We start from the raw sequence: 18295 nt of genomic DNA on the forward strand, positions 1-18295 counted from the left end.
AAGCCAATGGAGGAGCTGCAAAGATCCTCTGCTCAGGTTGAATTGGTCTCTTAGATAATTTTTTATACTCCACAAATCTGGCCTTCGTGTAGTGGCAATAAGAAAGTCATTGTGGGAAGACAACCATTCAAAGTTTCACTAGGAGTTTTCCACAGGCCATGAGGCAAAACCAACAAACACATGGAAGAAGGCACTCTGCTCAAACAAGACCAAAAGGGAACCTTCTGCATCACACTCAATGTGGCTGAAAACCAAATCTGCAATTCCTCCTGAACACACCATCCCCCCTTTGACAAATGTCGATGATGCCATGATGCTTTAGTAAACTTTTTTCTTTACATTGGAAAGGGAAGCTGGTTAGAGTTGATAGGAGGCTGCAAAAAACTTGAGAGTGGTGCAAATGTTCACCATCCAACCGGAAAATAGCCAAAGCCAGAGCTACGATGGTTAGGATTAAAGCATATTTCTTTATGAGAATGGCTCAGTCAAAGCCCAGTCCTAAATCCAAGACAGAGTTTGTGGCAAGATTTGAAAATGACTGTCCACAGATGGTTTACATCCAATCTGACTGAACTTGAACTATTTGTGTGAAGAAGGAATGTGAAACGGTTTCAGTCTGGGTGAAGAGAGAAAACTCCAAACGCTTGAAGAGAAAGATGTTTCTACAAAGCGTTGACAGTAGAGGAGTTGCCTACAAATGCATGCCGCACTGATCATAGTTATTTTAAAGATATATGTTATTGTCATGGTACTTATCCACACAACTTTGTGTTGGTCTGTCATATGAAAAACCAATAAATGCAGTTACATTTTGTGTGTTGCAATATGATCAAATGTGAAAGAACGGGGTTTTAATACTTTTAGAATTCACTGCAGTGAACCACCTACAGGATTTCTTTAATGTAAAATCCAACTTGCACATCTCTGTTTTAAGTGTCTGTCTGAGCCAGCATACCAGAGGCAGTGGGTAATCACAACTGTGATGATAGCAGGATCAAATGGTTCACATATAAGCCTTCGAGCAGCACTTCTCACCTCTTTATCGTGTTTGCACTTGCTGTTGGTGTTGCTGGGAGGCAACACACAAAACCCAACAGGCGATATCTGTTCTTTTTATCTTTATGCCTCCTGAGGGCTGACCAACAAGCCCCGCATCAAACAAAATAGCGAAAGGCTGTTAGGATTGTTCAGACCAAACGTCCCCCATGCGACTCCAAAAGCTAAAAAAAAAAATGTTTTCACAGACACTTTGCCGTATTATTGTAACCCGCCTGTCCCCTTTGCAGGAAAATGATGGACTCTGGCCAGATAGATTTCTACCAGCATGAGTCAGTGTGCAGCAACACCTGCCGCAGCACCAAGCTCGATGTGCTGATGAACAGCACCCGGCCTCCTCCAGGGGCCTTGGTGCAACCAAGCCTGTATTGTTTGGCTCTCGAGCCTGATGGGGGACAGCTGCCTACAGTGACAGGTAGATTACAGTTGGCACTTAAAGTTTCCTGTTTTTATACCAGTCACATATGCTTAAACCACTGTTATAGTATTGAAATTTCAAACCAAGAAATTGAAGATCACTTTGAAACCAAGCACCAAAATATGATAAATATTTAGAATTTGAAGCTAATTTTACACAAACGTAACAGCTTTAGCCCTTTATTAACTAAATAAGTCTGCTTTGTTCCTTTTTAAGGGGAAGCTGGCGATGCAGTGGAGTTGGAGGAGTCTTTGGAGGAAATGATTGGACCGGCATCAGAGCAGAGTAATGGTTCAACACCACTTGTAAACTCCACAATCAACGGACATCCTGCCAACATGAAGAGAGCTGATTCACTTGGTAAATAAAAGACAAAATAATGCCTATCGATTCAATGTATATGTTCAATTAGTCACCTGGTATTCATCATTTCAGAAAAAAACCACATCGTAACATCAACATTCAAACATGGCGGTGGCAGTGTGATAGTTTTGGGGGCTGCTGAGCTGCCCCAAAATTCATGGTTCATTACTCAACCATGAATTTTGCTTCTACCACAAAATCCTGAGGATGTCCAACCATCAGCTCATCTCAGATCTTAAATCAAGGTTATGAAGCAGGACAGTGATCCAAAACCAAACTTATTCAAGTCTAGACTTAAATGTGATCAATGTTGGATAACTGTGGCAAAAGCATTTACAATCAATCATTTTAAAGCTTGTGTACACTTTTGTACTAGAGATGCTAATTGTGGAAGGTACTGTATTTTCAGTTCTGTAGAGGGGAAAGTTTAATCACCTTGTCACCAAAAAAAATAAAAAACATCTGCCAGATGGTAATAATGTGCAGAAAGGATCTTTTCTCAAGAGAAGAGGTCTTTTGTAGGGCAAGTTCTCAAAAAGATTTACACAGGGTTTGTCCACCCATCGCTCTCATCTCGCCTCTCGCAACCACGAAAGGTTTGACCTCTCTGACACAGCGAGCCGGCGAACCTCTGAATCGGCAGTTGTGGGATGCTCCTGCCGACTTGTCCTTAAAAAGTTGCTGACCACAGTCAGGGGGAAGAGTCATGTCCATTTATAAAGCCGCAGACAGCAGCTGACATTTCCAGGTGTGGCCTTTTTACTTGCCGGGGCTGCAGCTTTGATTTAAAGGCTTTTAAAGGTGACCTGATCAGGCACTGTTCCAGGCGGAGCTCAGTCAGTAAAACGACCCGCTGATGATGCCCTGAAAAGCAGATTGAAGCGCCTCGCTGCACGTTCAGGATTGCTTGTCGCTGAGTTTCGAACAAGTAGATAATTCTCAGCGAGCGTGCTCAGTCTCTTGAGCTGGAGCTGTTCAGCTCAATGGAAATGCGCTTCATTCTAGTTTGTATTCCCCTCATGGAGGAATAAATTAAACAAACTTATAAATGTAAATGGGAACTGGAACACTTTCAAATATTTTACCACCGTGACAGGAGTTTAAGCAAACATCAGGGGGCATACATTCATTTCCTCTAAGATAACACATCTAGCATGCTCTGCACTTCATCACCCTAACCTAACTTCTGTTTTTATCAGTTTTGTGCCGACATCAAGTTATATTTCATTCTCCTTCAAATCCGTCCTGCCCTCCTTTCTGCCTTCAGAGAGCTCCTCTTTCCTAACCCATTTTCCTGCTCTTTTCTCTCAACAACTGTTTCCTATTTAACACCTTCTCCCTTTCACTTTTTTAAAATGGTTTTTTATCCATCTATGGCATCTAGTTCTGTCATTTCCTATGTTTTTTACTTGAAATCACAGCCCCAGATGTCCCCTTGCTTCTCCTTTCCACCACATTTGTCACAGATTACTTATTAATATTTACTGTATTTCTTTACTTTTTTTTTTTATTCAGCATCCCACACTGGAATTCATATCTTCATGTGCATCAAATCTATACTGGTGCATTTATGGCTTTCTCTAATTTCTCTGTGGCCATTTTTAAACCTCTTAATGGAAGGGAAAAAACCAAACTCTCATATGCACAGAGTTCTTATCATGTAATCGATCCTCTTCAGGTGGAGTGATGAGACTTTGGAGGGGTGTAGCGGAGTCTGGCCTGATGGTGGATGTTCTGTCTGGTCTCCATGCTAAACTTGTGAACACCCTTCAAGGTGTCGAGCTTCGCAGCGAGAACGGCAGCCTGCAGGAGACAGGTACGCTCCCAAACTGTGTCATCACATTCACACATAGTGCCTTGCAGAAGTATTCACAACACTTGAACTTTTTGCTTTTTCCCCACATTGCAATTTCAAGATTCTGTTTATTTAATTGGGATATTATGTGGCAGACCAACACAAAGTAGTTCAAAATTATGAAGTGTAAAGAAAATCATCCATACTTTTAAAATACTTTATAAATAAGAATCTGGAAAGTCTGGCATGCATTTGTATTTAACCCCATGTACTTGTAAATAAAATCAAGAGCTATCAAAGCTATGAAATACAGCTGACGTGTGTAATTTATACACACTATAAAACCAGATGTACTGTGAAGGTTTTAGAGTTTTTTTTTTTAACAAAAATTTATGCAGAGATTTACAGCTCAGGTGGAAGTCTATATTAAAAGCAACTCTAAGGTGTAAACTCCGCCAATCTGGAAAAATGGCAGACAGAAAACTGCAATAAGAAGTTTTTTTTTGCAGTGCAAGAAACACAGTAATCATGTAGAAGAAGAAACTTTGGTAAAACAAAAACAAAATTATACCTTTTGACCTACATGCAATATGTGTGGCAGAAAACTAGAACTGCACATCATGAATTAATCTTCACAGATGCTCTTTGTTGAAAACTGATTGAGCTTGAGCTGTTTTGCAAAAATGTATCTCAGTCTAAACTCCAAAGGACTTGCAGCTGTAAATGCGGTGTACATGGTCCTGTAAAGGATCGAATATGAAGGGGGTTGAATATAAGTAAATGCCAAGGTTTTGGGAAAAACAAACTAATAAATATAGATTTTTTTTCACCTGAATTGCTTATGTACGATTGAACAAAGATTGTTATTCAACACTTTGGCTTACTTTTTTTTTTGTGTCAGATGCTCATATACTGAATTCTCTGTGTGAGATGTTTGGACTTTTGGACTCAGTGAAACAAGCCTTGGACCTTAGGTGCACTCAGAACCAAGAGAGTAAAATCCATCACGGTGTGTATGTTGAGAACGCTGCCAGAGCCGATACATGACCCACACGTTGATGCTCCCGGTGGATTTTACTAACTGTCATCTTGTTTTGTGCAGTGCTGGATGAGATCTCGGAGGAACACAGGAAGCAGAGCTGCAATCAAAGAAAATCTTACAAGACCTCATCCTTGAAACACCTCCGACCTCACCGTCAGAGCCAGCAGAAAAGCTGTTTGCACAACTTGCTGCTGAATGAAAGGACAAACACAGTGATCCGTCCGCTTTCTTTCACTGGTTTATCTGCTGCATCTCATGCTCAGGTCTTCAGCCATTTCTCTGCCCCCGCTGGCTGGAGTCACCTTGTTGGAGCCGGCAGGACAGATGGAGTGGGCCAAGGTGGCAACGAGAAAAAAGATACCTCAGGAAAGAACAAAGAGATGAAACAGAAGACGGTACTTCTTCCTGGAGATGGTCCGATCAGATGTGATGAGGCTGGAAAGACAAAAAGCTCACATGGCACCGAGAACGTTAAGTAGATTTCTGTGGCTCAAACTGAGAGGAAAATGTAAGAGATTAAATGAAAACCCACAGTGGAGACTCCACATCCACTAATATGTTGTGGAACAAACCTTCCTGACTGTGAGGTATCCCAAGTCTATTGGATTGGGTTTTTAGAACCATCAGATGTATGGTGGAAATATAAATTAGATCCAGATAAAGGCATACATTTCCAGCAGAATTTCCTGAAGAACAATGTCTTATTAATGGTTACATTATGGTGGCTGACTGGTGTATAAATGGGTTTTTTTGGTGTAATAACTACAGAAACAGAGGTACAGACACACACCAGACAAATTGTGATGTTTACAATAAGCATTGGTTTTAGGGACTTTATAAGAAAAATTCAATCAAAGAAAAAAATATTAACCACTTTATTGACTGCCTGGCCTGTAATGTACAGTGTATTGTTAATATATATATTTTTTAGTTTTTGCTTTTATAATGATAAAACACACAGTATTCAAGGAATTTAAAATACCATTTTGCTTTTTAATTCTATACCTTTTTTGTAATCTCAGTTCACAGCAAATTACATCTCAAGTAACTTTACAGGGAAATTAATCCACCCAATTCATTTCCAATTATCTAAAAAAAGATATCAAGAATCAAATCTAGTCAGTTCCTGATCTACATACCTTCTAACTTAATCCGAATTATAATTACAGTCAAATTCAGTTAATCATTTCAGACCTTTTGGTAAAAGGTTAAGGAAGGCAAGCTGAATACATGAAGAGGACAGTAGTGAGACAGACATAGAAGCACCTAAGTACTGCTGGTCCTTGGAAAGTACTGCTTGTACAAACGGAGAACACAAGGTTAACAGCAGCAATAGCTCACTCTCTGATTTTGTCCATGTAAATCCACCAAATTACTGAGCTCAGTGTATCTTCTGTTGGAAGAATAACACAGACAAGACACAAAATTAAATACAGCAGAAACGTCTTTAATATTTTTGTCCTGGTCTGGGACATGTTCTCAAAACAAAAGCAGAAACTCAGGGGTAGCTTCTAGAAAAGGAAGATAAAAAGGAGAGAAAATAAAAATGTTAAATTTATGGATATTAAACAACGAATGAATGAATTAATTCACTCTATTAATCCCACTGGATGTTCATTGTTATGAATTTTGTTAAGATGTGTGTGCTTGTTGAGTGAGTATATTATTTCCCTTTTTACTAGAAAAGGTTAACTGAGGCACTAAAGCTGCTAAAATAAGAACCTGTCTCTTGTAATGCTAACACTGTTCTCTATTCTTACCTCATAAATCAAATATTGGCAGTCGAGACAGAACACTGTGCGAATGTTCTCAAACTTCAGGGCAAATGGTTTTATTTTAGAGGACATCTCAAACTCTTTTGACAGAAAATTTTAATAATAAAGATTCCTTTATTATTATTATTATTTTATTTATTATTATTATTATTATTTTTACAAATGTATAGTTTTTTAATATGAGTAATTAAAAAATATTTCATAATTAATCTTGCTGTAAATATTTGCCCAATTTGAATTAGAGGACATGTTTATTGCAAGTCAAGTTTGTTGTTTAAATTTACAAAACAAACTAATAAGTAACCGTACTTACTTATGTTTTAAATGTGGCCAAGATTTAAATGTGGGATATTTTGATTTAAATTGCAAATTATATTGTAAAAACAGGTTTTATTGTTTATTTTTACTTCATTGCACATAATATGCAGAGAGAAATAATAATTGAATTGGTTTAATTGCTATTGGATTGGTTTATCTACACACCAAGTTAAAAATATCAATTCAGTTGACTAGAACAGTGGTGGAATGTGCTGATGTATAAAGCTTACAAATTAAAATGAAACCGTAATGGATGCAACTATGCAAATACTAAATGAATATTTTACAAACTACATACACTTTAAATCAGAGTTGCCTAAGTCCAGTCCTGATCTGTGCTTTCCTCCATCCTTTGGATGAATCCCGTCTTAAACACACATGAATCAAATGTCTGAGCTCCCTCATCATTATTCAGTCATTCAGTTTTTCAGAGGTCTGGTATCGAGTCCATTCATTTGATTCAGGCGTGTTGGAGAAAGGATGCATCTAAAATTTGCAGCAGAGTAGCTCTCGAGTAGAGGACTTTGGCACCCTACTTTAAATGAATGAGATAGTTTTATTAGCAACTTATGAAGTTTACTCTATATTAAAGGAATTGGATTTGTTTTTCATGTTAAATAATAAAGGACACATTAAAGTAAGTGTTTCATAATTTACTTGTTATTTCTTGATAGTTGATCAACCATTAAATGAAATCAGTTTATTCACAAAACACACTCTATCCTGGGCTGTTTTTGAACTTTAATGCAGGTAAAAAATTTATTACACATATGGGTAAATTTTATTTGTGGTTTATAGCTCTCTTTCATTTAAAAACTTTCACTTCTCTTGCACTTCTCCCTGATTTGAATGCCACAGTTCAAATCAGGTAAACGACAAGTAAACGACACATCAGAGAGCATAACTCGTGTTTTCTTCAAACCATATCTGCTTCCACTAACCCAACGATCACAGATGTCACTTTTTTTCGTCAAGGCGGCCTTTCTGCAGAAATAATCATCCAGCCGTTTCTCCTGGTATGATTTCCTGTTTGTGCTCAGCACCGCTCTGCATGCCGAGGATGAGATAGACAGTGACGGTGTTGCCTTTGACAACTTCCCTTAGAACTGTGATGATATGTTATTACACATTGGCGCACAGCACAGCCTGTCCAGATGTAGGTGTTTGTCTGAGGTTATGAGTGGCAGTCTATAAAACGTCTGATAAAATGACTATCATCACTCCATAGCTCTCAGCATCTCTGCTGACACCTGTCCTGCTGTTTGAATTCGCCAGTGTTTTTCAACATCACATTACTGCACATTGAAATGCATTGCAGCGAAACACACCCCAATCAAAATACTTCCTTTGTTTCAATAATTGTGCTTTAAATACATGTCTGTCGTAAATCAAGCAGGTGTAATTACAGGTTTCGTCTTGACATATGTTAGTCTCTATACAATTAAATAAATTATCCGGAGTGCAATGGATTGTTTATTTACCATTCTTCTGGATGAATCCCTTCTAATAATATTAGACTCCATGTGGCAAACACCTTTTGGAAATAGCAAACACAATTATTCGGCCACCTTTAATTTAATATTCAGCTGTAATGTCTACACATAACATCTAAATTGAAAGATGTATAGCCAATTTAGTTCCGAGTCACAGCTAAATGTGTTATCCCAAAGAGGGCCTGCTTCAACATCAACCTTTGTGCTAGATGTTAATGCAGAGTGCCCCCCCTGCTTGTTTTGCTTTCTTGTCACACCTAAGTGTTTCAGATCAGAAAACAGCTCTTTTGTTCTAAATGAGGTTTACAACAAAAAGTGCTGCAGGCCTCCCTTGCAGCAGCCAAAATGGGTTTATGATTCATCTTCCATGTGAGAGGTCCAAAGCAAAATGGACACAAAAGCTCTCTCCTCGTTTGCCAAAAAAACCCCAAACATCTGCAATATGAAAACACTCATTGCTGGTTATTTGAAATGCTTGGTTACAGATGCTTCCTCACTGCTGTGGCACCAATTAGGTTTTAGAGACAATTCTTTTTCCCCCCGATCAAGTTAATTTGGATACCTCTTTCTCTTTATATATAGAATCAGAATTTAGGATCATTTTCTGAAGGGGAATGTGAAATAAATACAGTCTCAGACAATTAGAGCTTAAACTTTTAGCAAAAGTTACCAGGGTAGTAGCTTCCATTTTGCTGCCTCTCAGTTTACTTTACTGGAAAATCTTAACACAACTGTGAAGATCTAGTCCAGATGAAAAGGTCATTCAGAGTGGAGAGCTCACTTTGAACTTGAAACCTAATCGGACACAAAGAAAAAAGTGAAAAAAGAAAAACTAAATAAAACTTTGCAGGAACTTCATACAAAAATTGGATCAATAAACAAAGTGTGGAATGCAAAAAGAAAAAAAAAACATCAACAGAAAATTCAGTTGTGAGTTTCCTGTCAGAGTCTTTGAACTCAGCTGCCTTGGCAGCCAGCAGCCATTAGGTAGGGAGTCTTCACATGAGCCTGATCAGCCAATCAGTTATGGACTTTGGACAACTTGCAGTACTGGCCAATGAATAAGAAAATATTCTTTTTTTTGCACCACATTCTTCAGACAAGTGAGAGAGCAACAATGTAAACAATCAGAGATTGCAAATCATGTTTCCTCCAAGCAGAAACAGTTTCATACTCAGAGCTTCCAGCAGATATTTTATTGAATAAAACGGAAAGCCCACTTTGAATTAAATAACTGTGGTAGAATTTTTACAAGTTATTATTATTATTATTATATTTTTTTAGATTTTATGACTAAAGATTATTAAGACAACACTTCTATTATACAAAAATCTTTAGGGTAAAAAACATATTTAGGTTGGTGACATTATCAATAGACTGAGTCTATTATCTCAGGTCAGGCAAGGATACTTTGAAATATAGTATAGTAGCAGCGGTCAAATGTGTGCAAAAGATCAAGTCTGCTCTGGCCTGTTTGCTACATTTACATCATGAGAACGCTGTCCGTTCTTATGAACAACTTACGTAACAAGTCTATGAACACATCAGACGAGCTGGCAAAGATGTGTCAGACCACTTACTTTGAAATAATTATTACATCTGTGCCATATGTTTGCATTTGCTTTGTGCACATTTCATTAAATCCAAAAGTGATTTCTGCAGTCCAACATTTCAAGGACATAATAACATAACCAGCTGTTGCTAGAGATGGAGAAAAGTAACCCCATCAGATGCAAATTTAATACACACAACATGTCAAACTTCCTAATTTATGGAGAAATATGCCTTGCAGCTGTCATTGGAAGGTGCAAAAGCATGTGTACCTGTCATAACTGAGAGAATATAGGACTTATCTCGGCTGTAAACAAAATAAAAACAAGGAAAATGGAAACCAAACCTTTTCAGTATAGGATATTTTTATATATATGGATCTCTGATACAATTCTTAGACACAAGAATGTATAACATTTTTAACTAGCTCTGTCAAGGTAAACACATCATCAGCTATATTATAATAAGGTTATTATAAAGACTGACATTCTGAGGTATTGTGCAAAATAGCTCAGTGTCAGCCATTTGTTAATATTTGTGCTTATAAATGTCACCTAGAGTCTGGGTGTCACAATCCTGCAATAGACAGCATGGGTTTTGCTATCATTATGCGATTTGGGGTGCAGCATGAAGCAAACGACAAGACGGGACGTGTTTTTACTCCCCATTCTGGTGTTACTTGACTGGCATCTCTGGAAAAAGAATCCAGCAAATAAAAATTAATCTGTCACTTTTCAACTTGACATTATTAAATCAGTGCAACAAAGGGAGGAAAAATGACAAAAACCTCCCAAAACAAAATCATGTTAATCATTGTAATTTCTATGGGAACGGGGCCTACTTGAAAAATAATCATGACTGGGTGACATTTTAGGTAGCACTGCAAATGTTGACTGGCATGTTGCTGTCTGAAATAACAAGAACATAGACCTGTTGCCACTGCTGACTCATGTTTCAGCAGCCAGTACCATTTTACACTGTCTGAATTTATCCCAAATGTTGCATCTTTAAACTATGCTGCCCTGCAAAAGTATTCATACCTTATTGAGGTTTTCCACGTATTGTCACATCACAATCTCATTGGGATTTTTGTGGTAGACCAACACAGAGTACTGCACCAATTGAGAAGTGGAAGAAAAAGGACACATAATTTTATTTTAATGGTTTACAAATAAAAATCTGAAAGATGTGGCATGTATTTGCATTGAGGCCACTTTACTCTGTTACTCCTAAATAAAATACAGTGCTTCCAACTGCCTCTAGACAGCTGTGTGTTATTTAATCTTAGTATAAATAGCTCTGTGTGGTGTGTTAGACAATATTATTGAACAAAGAGCATCGTGATCAGGTTAGATCAAGGGATCTATTGTTACTCTGGCACAGCAACTGCAGAGATGCTCAGCTCAGATGATGTGACAACATGTTGACAGGACATTTATTATTTATGCACTAAACAATGCTTCTCTTTTTAGAGAAATTGCAAGAAGTTTCTTTGATTAGATTAGACCAAAATGTAAATCTTTCCCTTCATGCAAACTACTACTTGAGGCAGAAAAGAGAAAAAAATACAGACGCTCAAGCATTTCTGCGAAAAGATACTCTAAATTTTAACAACAGTGCAATGATGAGACAGTGTCAAAAGGTATTTTACTTTTTTTAAGAGCTGAATTTCATCATATCTTCTAAAATTTGTACAATTAAAATGTTTTGATAATATTATTTTTATTTAATTAGCGTAATTTCCAATCAGGATCTCAAGGCCTGATTGTGAATCAACTTGTTGATTCATAACCACAATTGGACCACACATCTGAAAACCAAAGTCCAGACCTTAATCCAACTCAGAATCTTTCAAGGCTTGAAACCTGATATTTAATGATGTTTTCCATTCAATTTGACTGAGCTTGAGCTATTTTGCAAAGAGAAAAAGGCAGAGACACCTCATCGGTTTGTAGATGCGCTACGTTGGTAGACACACCTTTGATAACTTGTATTTGCAATGTTAGGTGGTCCTACAAACTGTTGGTTTATATTAGCTGAAACTAAACTCAATTCAGTTTTCAGATTTTTATTTGCAAAAATGTTTTTCCTTCCACTTCACAATTATGCAAGTCTATCACATAAAATCCCAACAAAATACATTGAAATTTGTGGTTGTGACTTGACGATGTGAAAAACTAAAATTCAAAGGGTATGAATACTTTTGAATTTGTATATCAAGTCAAACTGCTACTAAAATATACGTCAACCAAGTAGAGGACGTTGTACAAAAAATCTGCTATGTTCCTCCAAAGCAGCCAAAGATCTTCTATTTCCCACAGATGTGACAGATAACATGGGATTTTGAGCACACGGTCACACTCGGTGTCGAGTTGTGCTTGGCCGATGTCAGAATACCGGGGTGCCGTTCCTACATTTGACCACTTGGAGGCGCCCGGCTCATGCTTTGAGTGGAAAAGCTGAAGGCTGGGGAGGGAAAGTGGGCTCGGGAAAGAAATTTTTTCTCCTGAACTGTTTACCCTGACGTCAGTTTGCAGAAGTAGCTCTGCCCTGTCTCCCTCCAGTGTCTCGGAAACTCCACTCAGTTAAAAAACAAAACTGAGGGAAATAGATGGACTCCGCTTTGCCTGCTGCCGCCTTCCTGGACCCCACGGAGTGAATGAAATGACTTGTTCGTCACATGTAAAGTGGACTAAAACATGTACACGATGAACACCTGCGCCTTTCTGCTGATTTTAAGTGTCCAGATCTACGCCGATGGCATCGAGGGGCCAACAGGTAAGACTGGTGTAGATCTTAGTCTCATACAGCGGAGCTGGGAAGTTTTTCTTTCTCTATTTTCCAAACATGCGTGTGAAAGTCTGCTGGGAGGAAAAGCGGAGCGGGTCTGGTGAAAGATGACAACTTTGTAGCACAGCGTTCCTGCGTTTATCTGCGGCTTTTGTCCCGTGGCGACTTAGGAGTTTGATAATATTACTGTGGAAAAAACTTACACATTATTGCAAACTGAATCCGATATTTTTGACATAGCCTAAACAATTTTTATTTATTTAGAAAGGCACTCGCCGGAGTGCGTTGAATTTTTGCTGAACAACACGGTCCTCGGCATCTGTCTGACCCAAGCCCACTCAAATTCCCAGGTAGATTAAAAATATTTGATTATGTGGACAAAACTCAACTAACTGAGAGAGAAGAAGGGGGGGAGAGAGAGGTATAAAGTGCGAAGAAGATGTGAGTCAATATTTGCAAGTCTCCCAAATCCCCCCACATGCCAAATCAATTCCTTCATAGACTGAAAACCTGCAGACTTTCCTTTCTGGAATCAGGTTTCATAGTTGATTCAGTGACTCCATAAAAAGTTTGACATCCCCGTGTGGGTTGTTGCACAGGAATCATCATTGATTACATAAACAAAAATCCTTCTTTCTTTATGGAGAACTTGTTCCCATCGTTTCTCAAAGCTGCAGAGTCCTTTTTTTTGTTTCCTCCAAGGTGAGCACAGAGCCGGGGCAAGATGATGTGGAACCAGTACAGGTTCCAGCAGTTATTACGCCCTGGGCGAGCCCCTCCTTCATGCACCCACCAACTCCATTTGGCAAAAACCAATAGCTTTTTATTACAGAAGGATTGAACCAATAGGGACAAAAAACAAACAAACAAAAAGCCGATCTGTCTGATATCATAAGTAGGCTACCATAAAACATTATGACAGTGACGTTTTGGATATAGCGATAAATATTGTCTGACCTGAAATATGAACTGCTTTTTTCTGCTATAATTTCCCTACTAATATTATTTTTTATCAATTTTTTTTTAATACGATATTGATTATACATTTAGCTAAGCTTAACCCACGGGATTAGTGGGATTGAGGAAAGCCAAGACAGGAGTTTATCAATAATTTTAAGAAAACTGATCAGAATTTTGTAATGATAGTCTAAATTGCAATTTAGGTTTAACAAATATTGCACTTTCAATGCTAGGGTAAATTAATTCCTAATGAACATCAGCAACAACAAAAAAAAAAATCAAGATGACCATTTTTGTGTTCAGACTAGTTTTAAAGGATCTTCAGTCATTGTAGGACGTCCAGATCAAGTTTGACAAGTCAAAGAATTTTAGATTTTGAATCAGAGAAGATCAAATGCAGACCAGAGGCCCCCAAAAGTGATACTTAATTATTACATTGGAGACCATCATACAGCCATGACTTGCAGACTATTTTATGTAATTATTTGCTACCTCATGCCACCCCTAATAACATGCTACCCTGAGCAGTGAGCCAAATAACCCATATCAAAAACTGTGACCATAATGAACCCTCAGCAGAATTTAGTTTGGGACCATTGTGACAGCGTAAATTGTTTTAACTGTGCAATCAACTATGAATTTCTTAAATACAGAAATTTTAAGATGTGACTTGCTAATTATATTTGGCATTAAGTGCCACAACATTAGCCATTTAAATTCTCCAAGCCTTAATTATTTGCATAATCATTTAAAAGGATTTCAGAGAAAGTTCCAGAGTGAATAGAGTTGCTTTAAATAAGTTCGAGTAATGCCTCACTGCATTCCCCCAAGGTTGCTGTGCACTGGTGGTCAGCTGTCTGAAATAAGGCTAATGATAATGAATGGCAAACCAGTGAAATTAAATTGTCATATAATTTTAAAACTATGACTAACATGGTGGAAATGATTCATAGTTCATTGGTAAATTGAGAAGTCAAGCTGTTTTGAGGCCCCTTGAAGCCCTAGAGGGTTAATTTGCATATGTTTTGGGCCGGCTGTGGGTTAAGCTGCTGCCTCTGGGCTTCTGGGATTGCAGATAGAGGAGACTCCTTCTTTTTATTCATTTCATTTTATGTTATTGATTAAACTGTGTTATTTCAGCCTTTTCCTGCAGTCATCTGTGGCCCTAGTGTTTCAGCAGGATAAAAATCTTTTCAAAATTCAAATCAGTCATGGAGGTGGACAGGCACACTGGTTGAAAATAAACATGTTTTATGGGAATCCGACACAGACCTTTTCGCAGTCATTCAAATTCATGCGCACACTCAGCTCTGTTCCCTGAATTTCGTCTGGTATTTGTTCTATTAGCCCTATGCTGGCTCTTTACCCTGAAAGCTGATATGAACTGGGAGCCTGTTTCTGTTGCACACATCCAAATGCAAAAATGTACCTCTTCAGGGGAGATAAACCAACGGGGAAAAAAGCATTACCACCGATAACATTTACACTCCGGGATGCTTCAACGATGCGACGCACTGATCAACAACTTTAGACGGAGATCCACTCGATATTTTTATCATTAAGACAGGGCCTGTTCTTCGTTTTCATTAGAAAGGCTTCTCGGTGTAGGCATTGTGTGCACAACTGAAGCAGAAATGAGAAGAAGTGAGTGGAGCACGTCATTAAGAGGAATGGGCTGAGACATTTGACGGATTAAATCACACGTACAGGTAATTAAAAGAGCTGAATGGAACAGCAACGCTTCACTACGGAATGCTGTGTGCGACGGTCTGTCAACAAATATTTACATGCTGTTTGGAGTTCAGTTTCTGAGCCTCGCAGCCAAAGCCATTGCCTTCCCGTTAGCCTTTAATAATCACAGCTGGCAGGTGTTGAGGCTTTTCTCCCCTTTTGTCATGCCTCCTCTTCGTGGAAAACAGATGAAAGGGCAGCTTTGATTCACTCTTTTTTTTTTTATCAGGCCACACCCTGTTTGGAACTCTTTATCCATTTCACCTCTTCTAATAGACACATTACCTCGTTACAGCCGCATGTCAGTGTATTTTATTGAGAGTTAATGTGATGGAGAAACTCAAAATAGTGTATGAAGTGTGAAGAGGAATATATGGTTTTAAAAGGCTTTAGCATTTTGTATTTAGCATCACACATCCCTCTATCAACCCTGTGCAGCTTCCTAGTCTCTGCTGAAGAAACGTATCCCCACAGCATGATCCTGCCACCACTGTACTTCCTCTGGGGGATGAGTCTGATGTGTCTTTCTTCCTTTTCCCATTGTTTGTATTGCCACATGAAACTCTATCAAATACAATAAAGTGTGCGGTTGTGAAAAATGTGAAAAAGTTCAGTATGAAAACTTTTGCAAGGCACTGTTTGTTTCATTCTTTTCTGTTGAGTTCAAGGCATTTTGTATTTTCTAAAGGTCTAGCTGTCGCTGCTCAGCTTTGCAATGTGGAGGCTCTTTCCTTCACTCGACTGACTGCAGGGTGGTTGATAAAAGGAAAAATATGCTATAATTGTCCAGTTTTTGGTGTTATTGTTAGAATTGGTGTGTTTTGAACCTTATCTGACTCTTTCACGCTTCTTAATTCTCCTATTTGCCTTTTTACTGCTGTTTGCACACCAACTGTCTCCTCTATTAACAGTGCAGATTCTCAACTGAATGGTGTAATTACCTTGTGACTGATGACTCATTTCCAAGATTGATCTAAACTTAAGGCAGAATATCCTTTTTGCTCATTCGACTGAATGAGATAACACTTGGACTGAGATGAAAAGGCCTGTGAAGCTGAGACTGACTGGCCAAAGCGTGGAGGGGAATAACTAACACTTTAGGACTTTTGGTTTAAATTGCATAAACATCAGCATAGGAAACTTCATCTGGTACAACAAGCACATATGAGCTTTCGGAAATGAAGATATTATCAAATGATCCTCGAATGAAGAAATCAAGCATGACAGGAATGTGTTTATAAATGGAAGCATTTTTCATTTATCATATGTGGCTAGAAATTGTTGCAGTGCACCATTTCTTGCCAAGTATGTATGACGAGACAGCATACTGTACCTGAACACGATGAGAGTAGGAGGACTCATGTGAATTATGTTCACAGCTGCTCTATTTAAAACAAGACTCGGCCATTTTGTTTGTCCTGTGTTTCATTTGTAGATATTTTGAAGATCAGGACTGAAATTATAATTCAATATTACACATTTAAAGACTGAATGGTGGGAGATTAATTTTGTTAGAATACTGATGTAGATATCTTTTTTTGCACAAAATGTGATGCTGTTTAATTTTGGGTTCTTCACACTTTAGCTCAGGTAACATTTTAGCTGTAGATGACCATGCTAGAACAGGTTTTTGATGATCTACCAAAGTAGAGTGATTGTATGATCATATCTAAGACTCTCTGCCCATTGCTATTCTATGGATGGCTGTATAAGTTTTTTCTCTCCCTTGGTTTTGCTTTACTTCAACTTTTCAGTATTAAAGGTCAGTTGGACTTGAAACAATTTGACAAAATTGCACAGAAAAATCTGCTTGTGCAAGAAATGGTCTTTCTGCTAAATTTCTGTAATATGTTTCTCTTTACACTCTTCACACACATTGCTACAATTTTACTGTCTATTTATAAAACACAGTAACGCAGTTGGTAGCACTTTTGCCTTGCAGGTCCAAATTCTGGCCTGGGGCCTTTCTATATGGAGTTAGCATGTTCTGTTTGGGTTTTGTCTGGATACTCCACCTTTTTTTCCACAGTAAAAAAACATGGCAGGTCAATTGGGCTCTCCAAATTCTACTTGGGTATAAATGAATGCATCCTTGGTTGATTATCCTGTGCGTCTGTGTTGCCCTGCGATGAACTGGCGGCCTGTCCAAGGTGTACCCTGCGTCTTCCAAAAAGACTGAGGCATAAGGATAAGTGGGTATAGAAAATGGATGAATGGAAAGGCTGATGCAGTTATACATTAACATGAACAAAGTTGGTTTTTATGCTGCTGCTTCAGATGAATGACACTCACTGCAGTAATGCTTTTAAACAATAAGCTTTTGCTTATTGTTTAAAAGCAACAATAAGCAACAGGGTTGGAAAAAAAACGTACTTGCTTTTTTTCCCTAAGACATATTGTAATAATTTTTCCCGTTTTGTTTATGTTCAACTGAACATACAGATAGAAAAATGTGCTTTCAGATTCTACGCTGCTGCTTTTGCTGTATGACGACAGACACTTGTGGCGAGAGCAACAGTCCCACAAAAAGTGCAAATGTAAGAGACATTCAGTGACAGCATGGAGTCACCATTAGCCTTAAACATATCTTACTGGTAGCTTGCAGAAATAGGTGGGGGAGGGTTATTGCTATTTTATGGTCTATAAGAATACATAAAACAACACACAGTTTCCGCTGTCTTAAAAATAGAAACTGTTGCAAACTGTGCCAGTCTTGACCATTTTTACCATTAATTAATAAAATCAAGCAAGTAAATAGACTTAAGTGTTTGCGGCCATAAAATCATTTAATTCACAAATACATTTAGCACACTCTTCTTATGAGAGTAGTTTTATTCTTGGGTGTTTAAAAACAGTTGAGAATTATTTTTCATATTCACATTATTTAAATATGATACTGAAGCAATTTAGAAGTTGAATGTTTAGCAGACTGTTATTACTGGAACATTTTTCATCTAAAGTTGCCTCTCACACATACTGGCTTTGAAGAGTCCATTAGATGTG

The 18295-nt window shown here is 38.1% G+C and overlaps 2 protein-coding genes across 5 annotated transcripts in view; both read left to right on the forward strand.

Annotated features, from left to right (window-relative positions):
* Positions 1 to 8232, forward strand: part of LOC116716921 (glucocorticoid modulatory element-binding protein 1-like) — a 15105-nt gene extending 6873 nt beyond the window's left edge. Inside the window, exons 7-11 of the mRNA XM_032557900.1 lie at positions 1287 to 1471; positions 1691 to 1834; positions 3516 to 3653; positions 4534 to 4641; positions 4735 to 8232. Of these exons, the coding sequence (XP_032413791.1) occupies positions 1287 to 1471; positions 1691 to 1834; positions 3516 to 3653; positions 4534 to 4641; positions 4735 to 5153 (994 nt within the window). The 3' untranslated portion in view covers positions 5154 to 8232. The remainder of the gene's footprint in view (positions 1 to 1286; positions 1472 to 1690; positions 1835 to 3515; positions 3654 to 4533; positions 4642 to 4734) is intronic.
* Positions 8233 to 12334: 4102 nt separating this feature from the next.
* Positions 12335 to 18295, forward strand: part of ptprub (protein tyrosine phosphatase receptor type Ub) — a 231326-nt gene continuing 225365 nt past the window's right edge. For all 4 annotated transcript variants that reach the window (XM_032558323.1, XM_032558324.1, XM_032558325.1 and 1 more), the window contains exon 1: positions 12335 to 12589. In XM_032558323.1, the coding sequence (XP_032414214.1) occupies positions 12511 to 12589 (79 nt within the window). In that variant the 5' untranslated portion in view covers positions 12335 to 12510. The remainder of the gene's footprint in view (positions 12590 to 18295) is intronic.

The sequence above is a fragment of the Xiphophorus hellerii genome, chromosome 3 (genome assembly GCF_003331165.1).
Source record: "Xiphophorus hellerii strain 12219 chromosome 3, Xiphophorus_hellerii-4.1, whole genome shotgun sequence".
NCBI classification, from domain to species: Eukaryota; Metazoa; Chordata; class Actinopteri; order Cyprinodontiformes; family Poeciliidae; genus Xiphophorus; species Xiphophorus hellerii.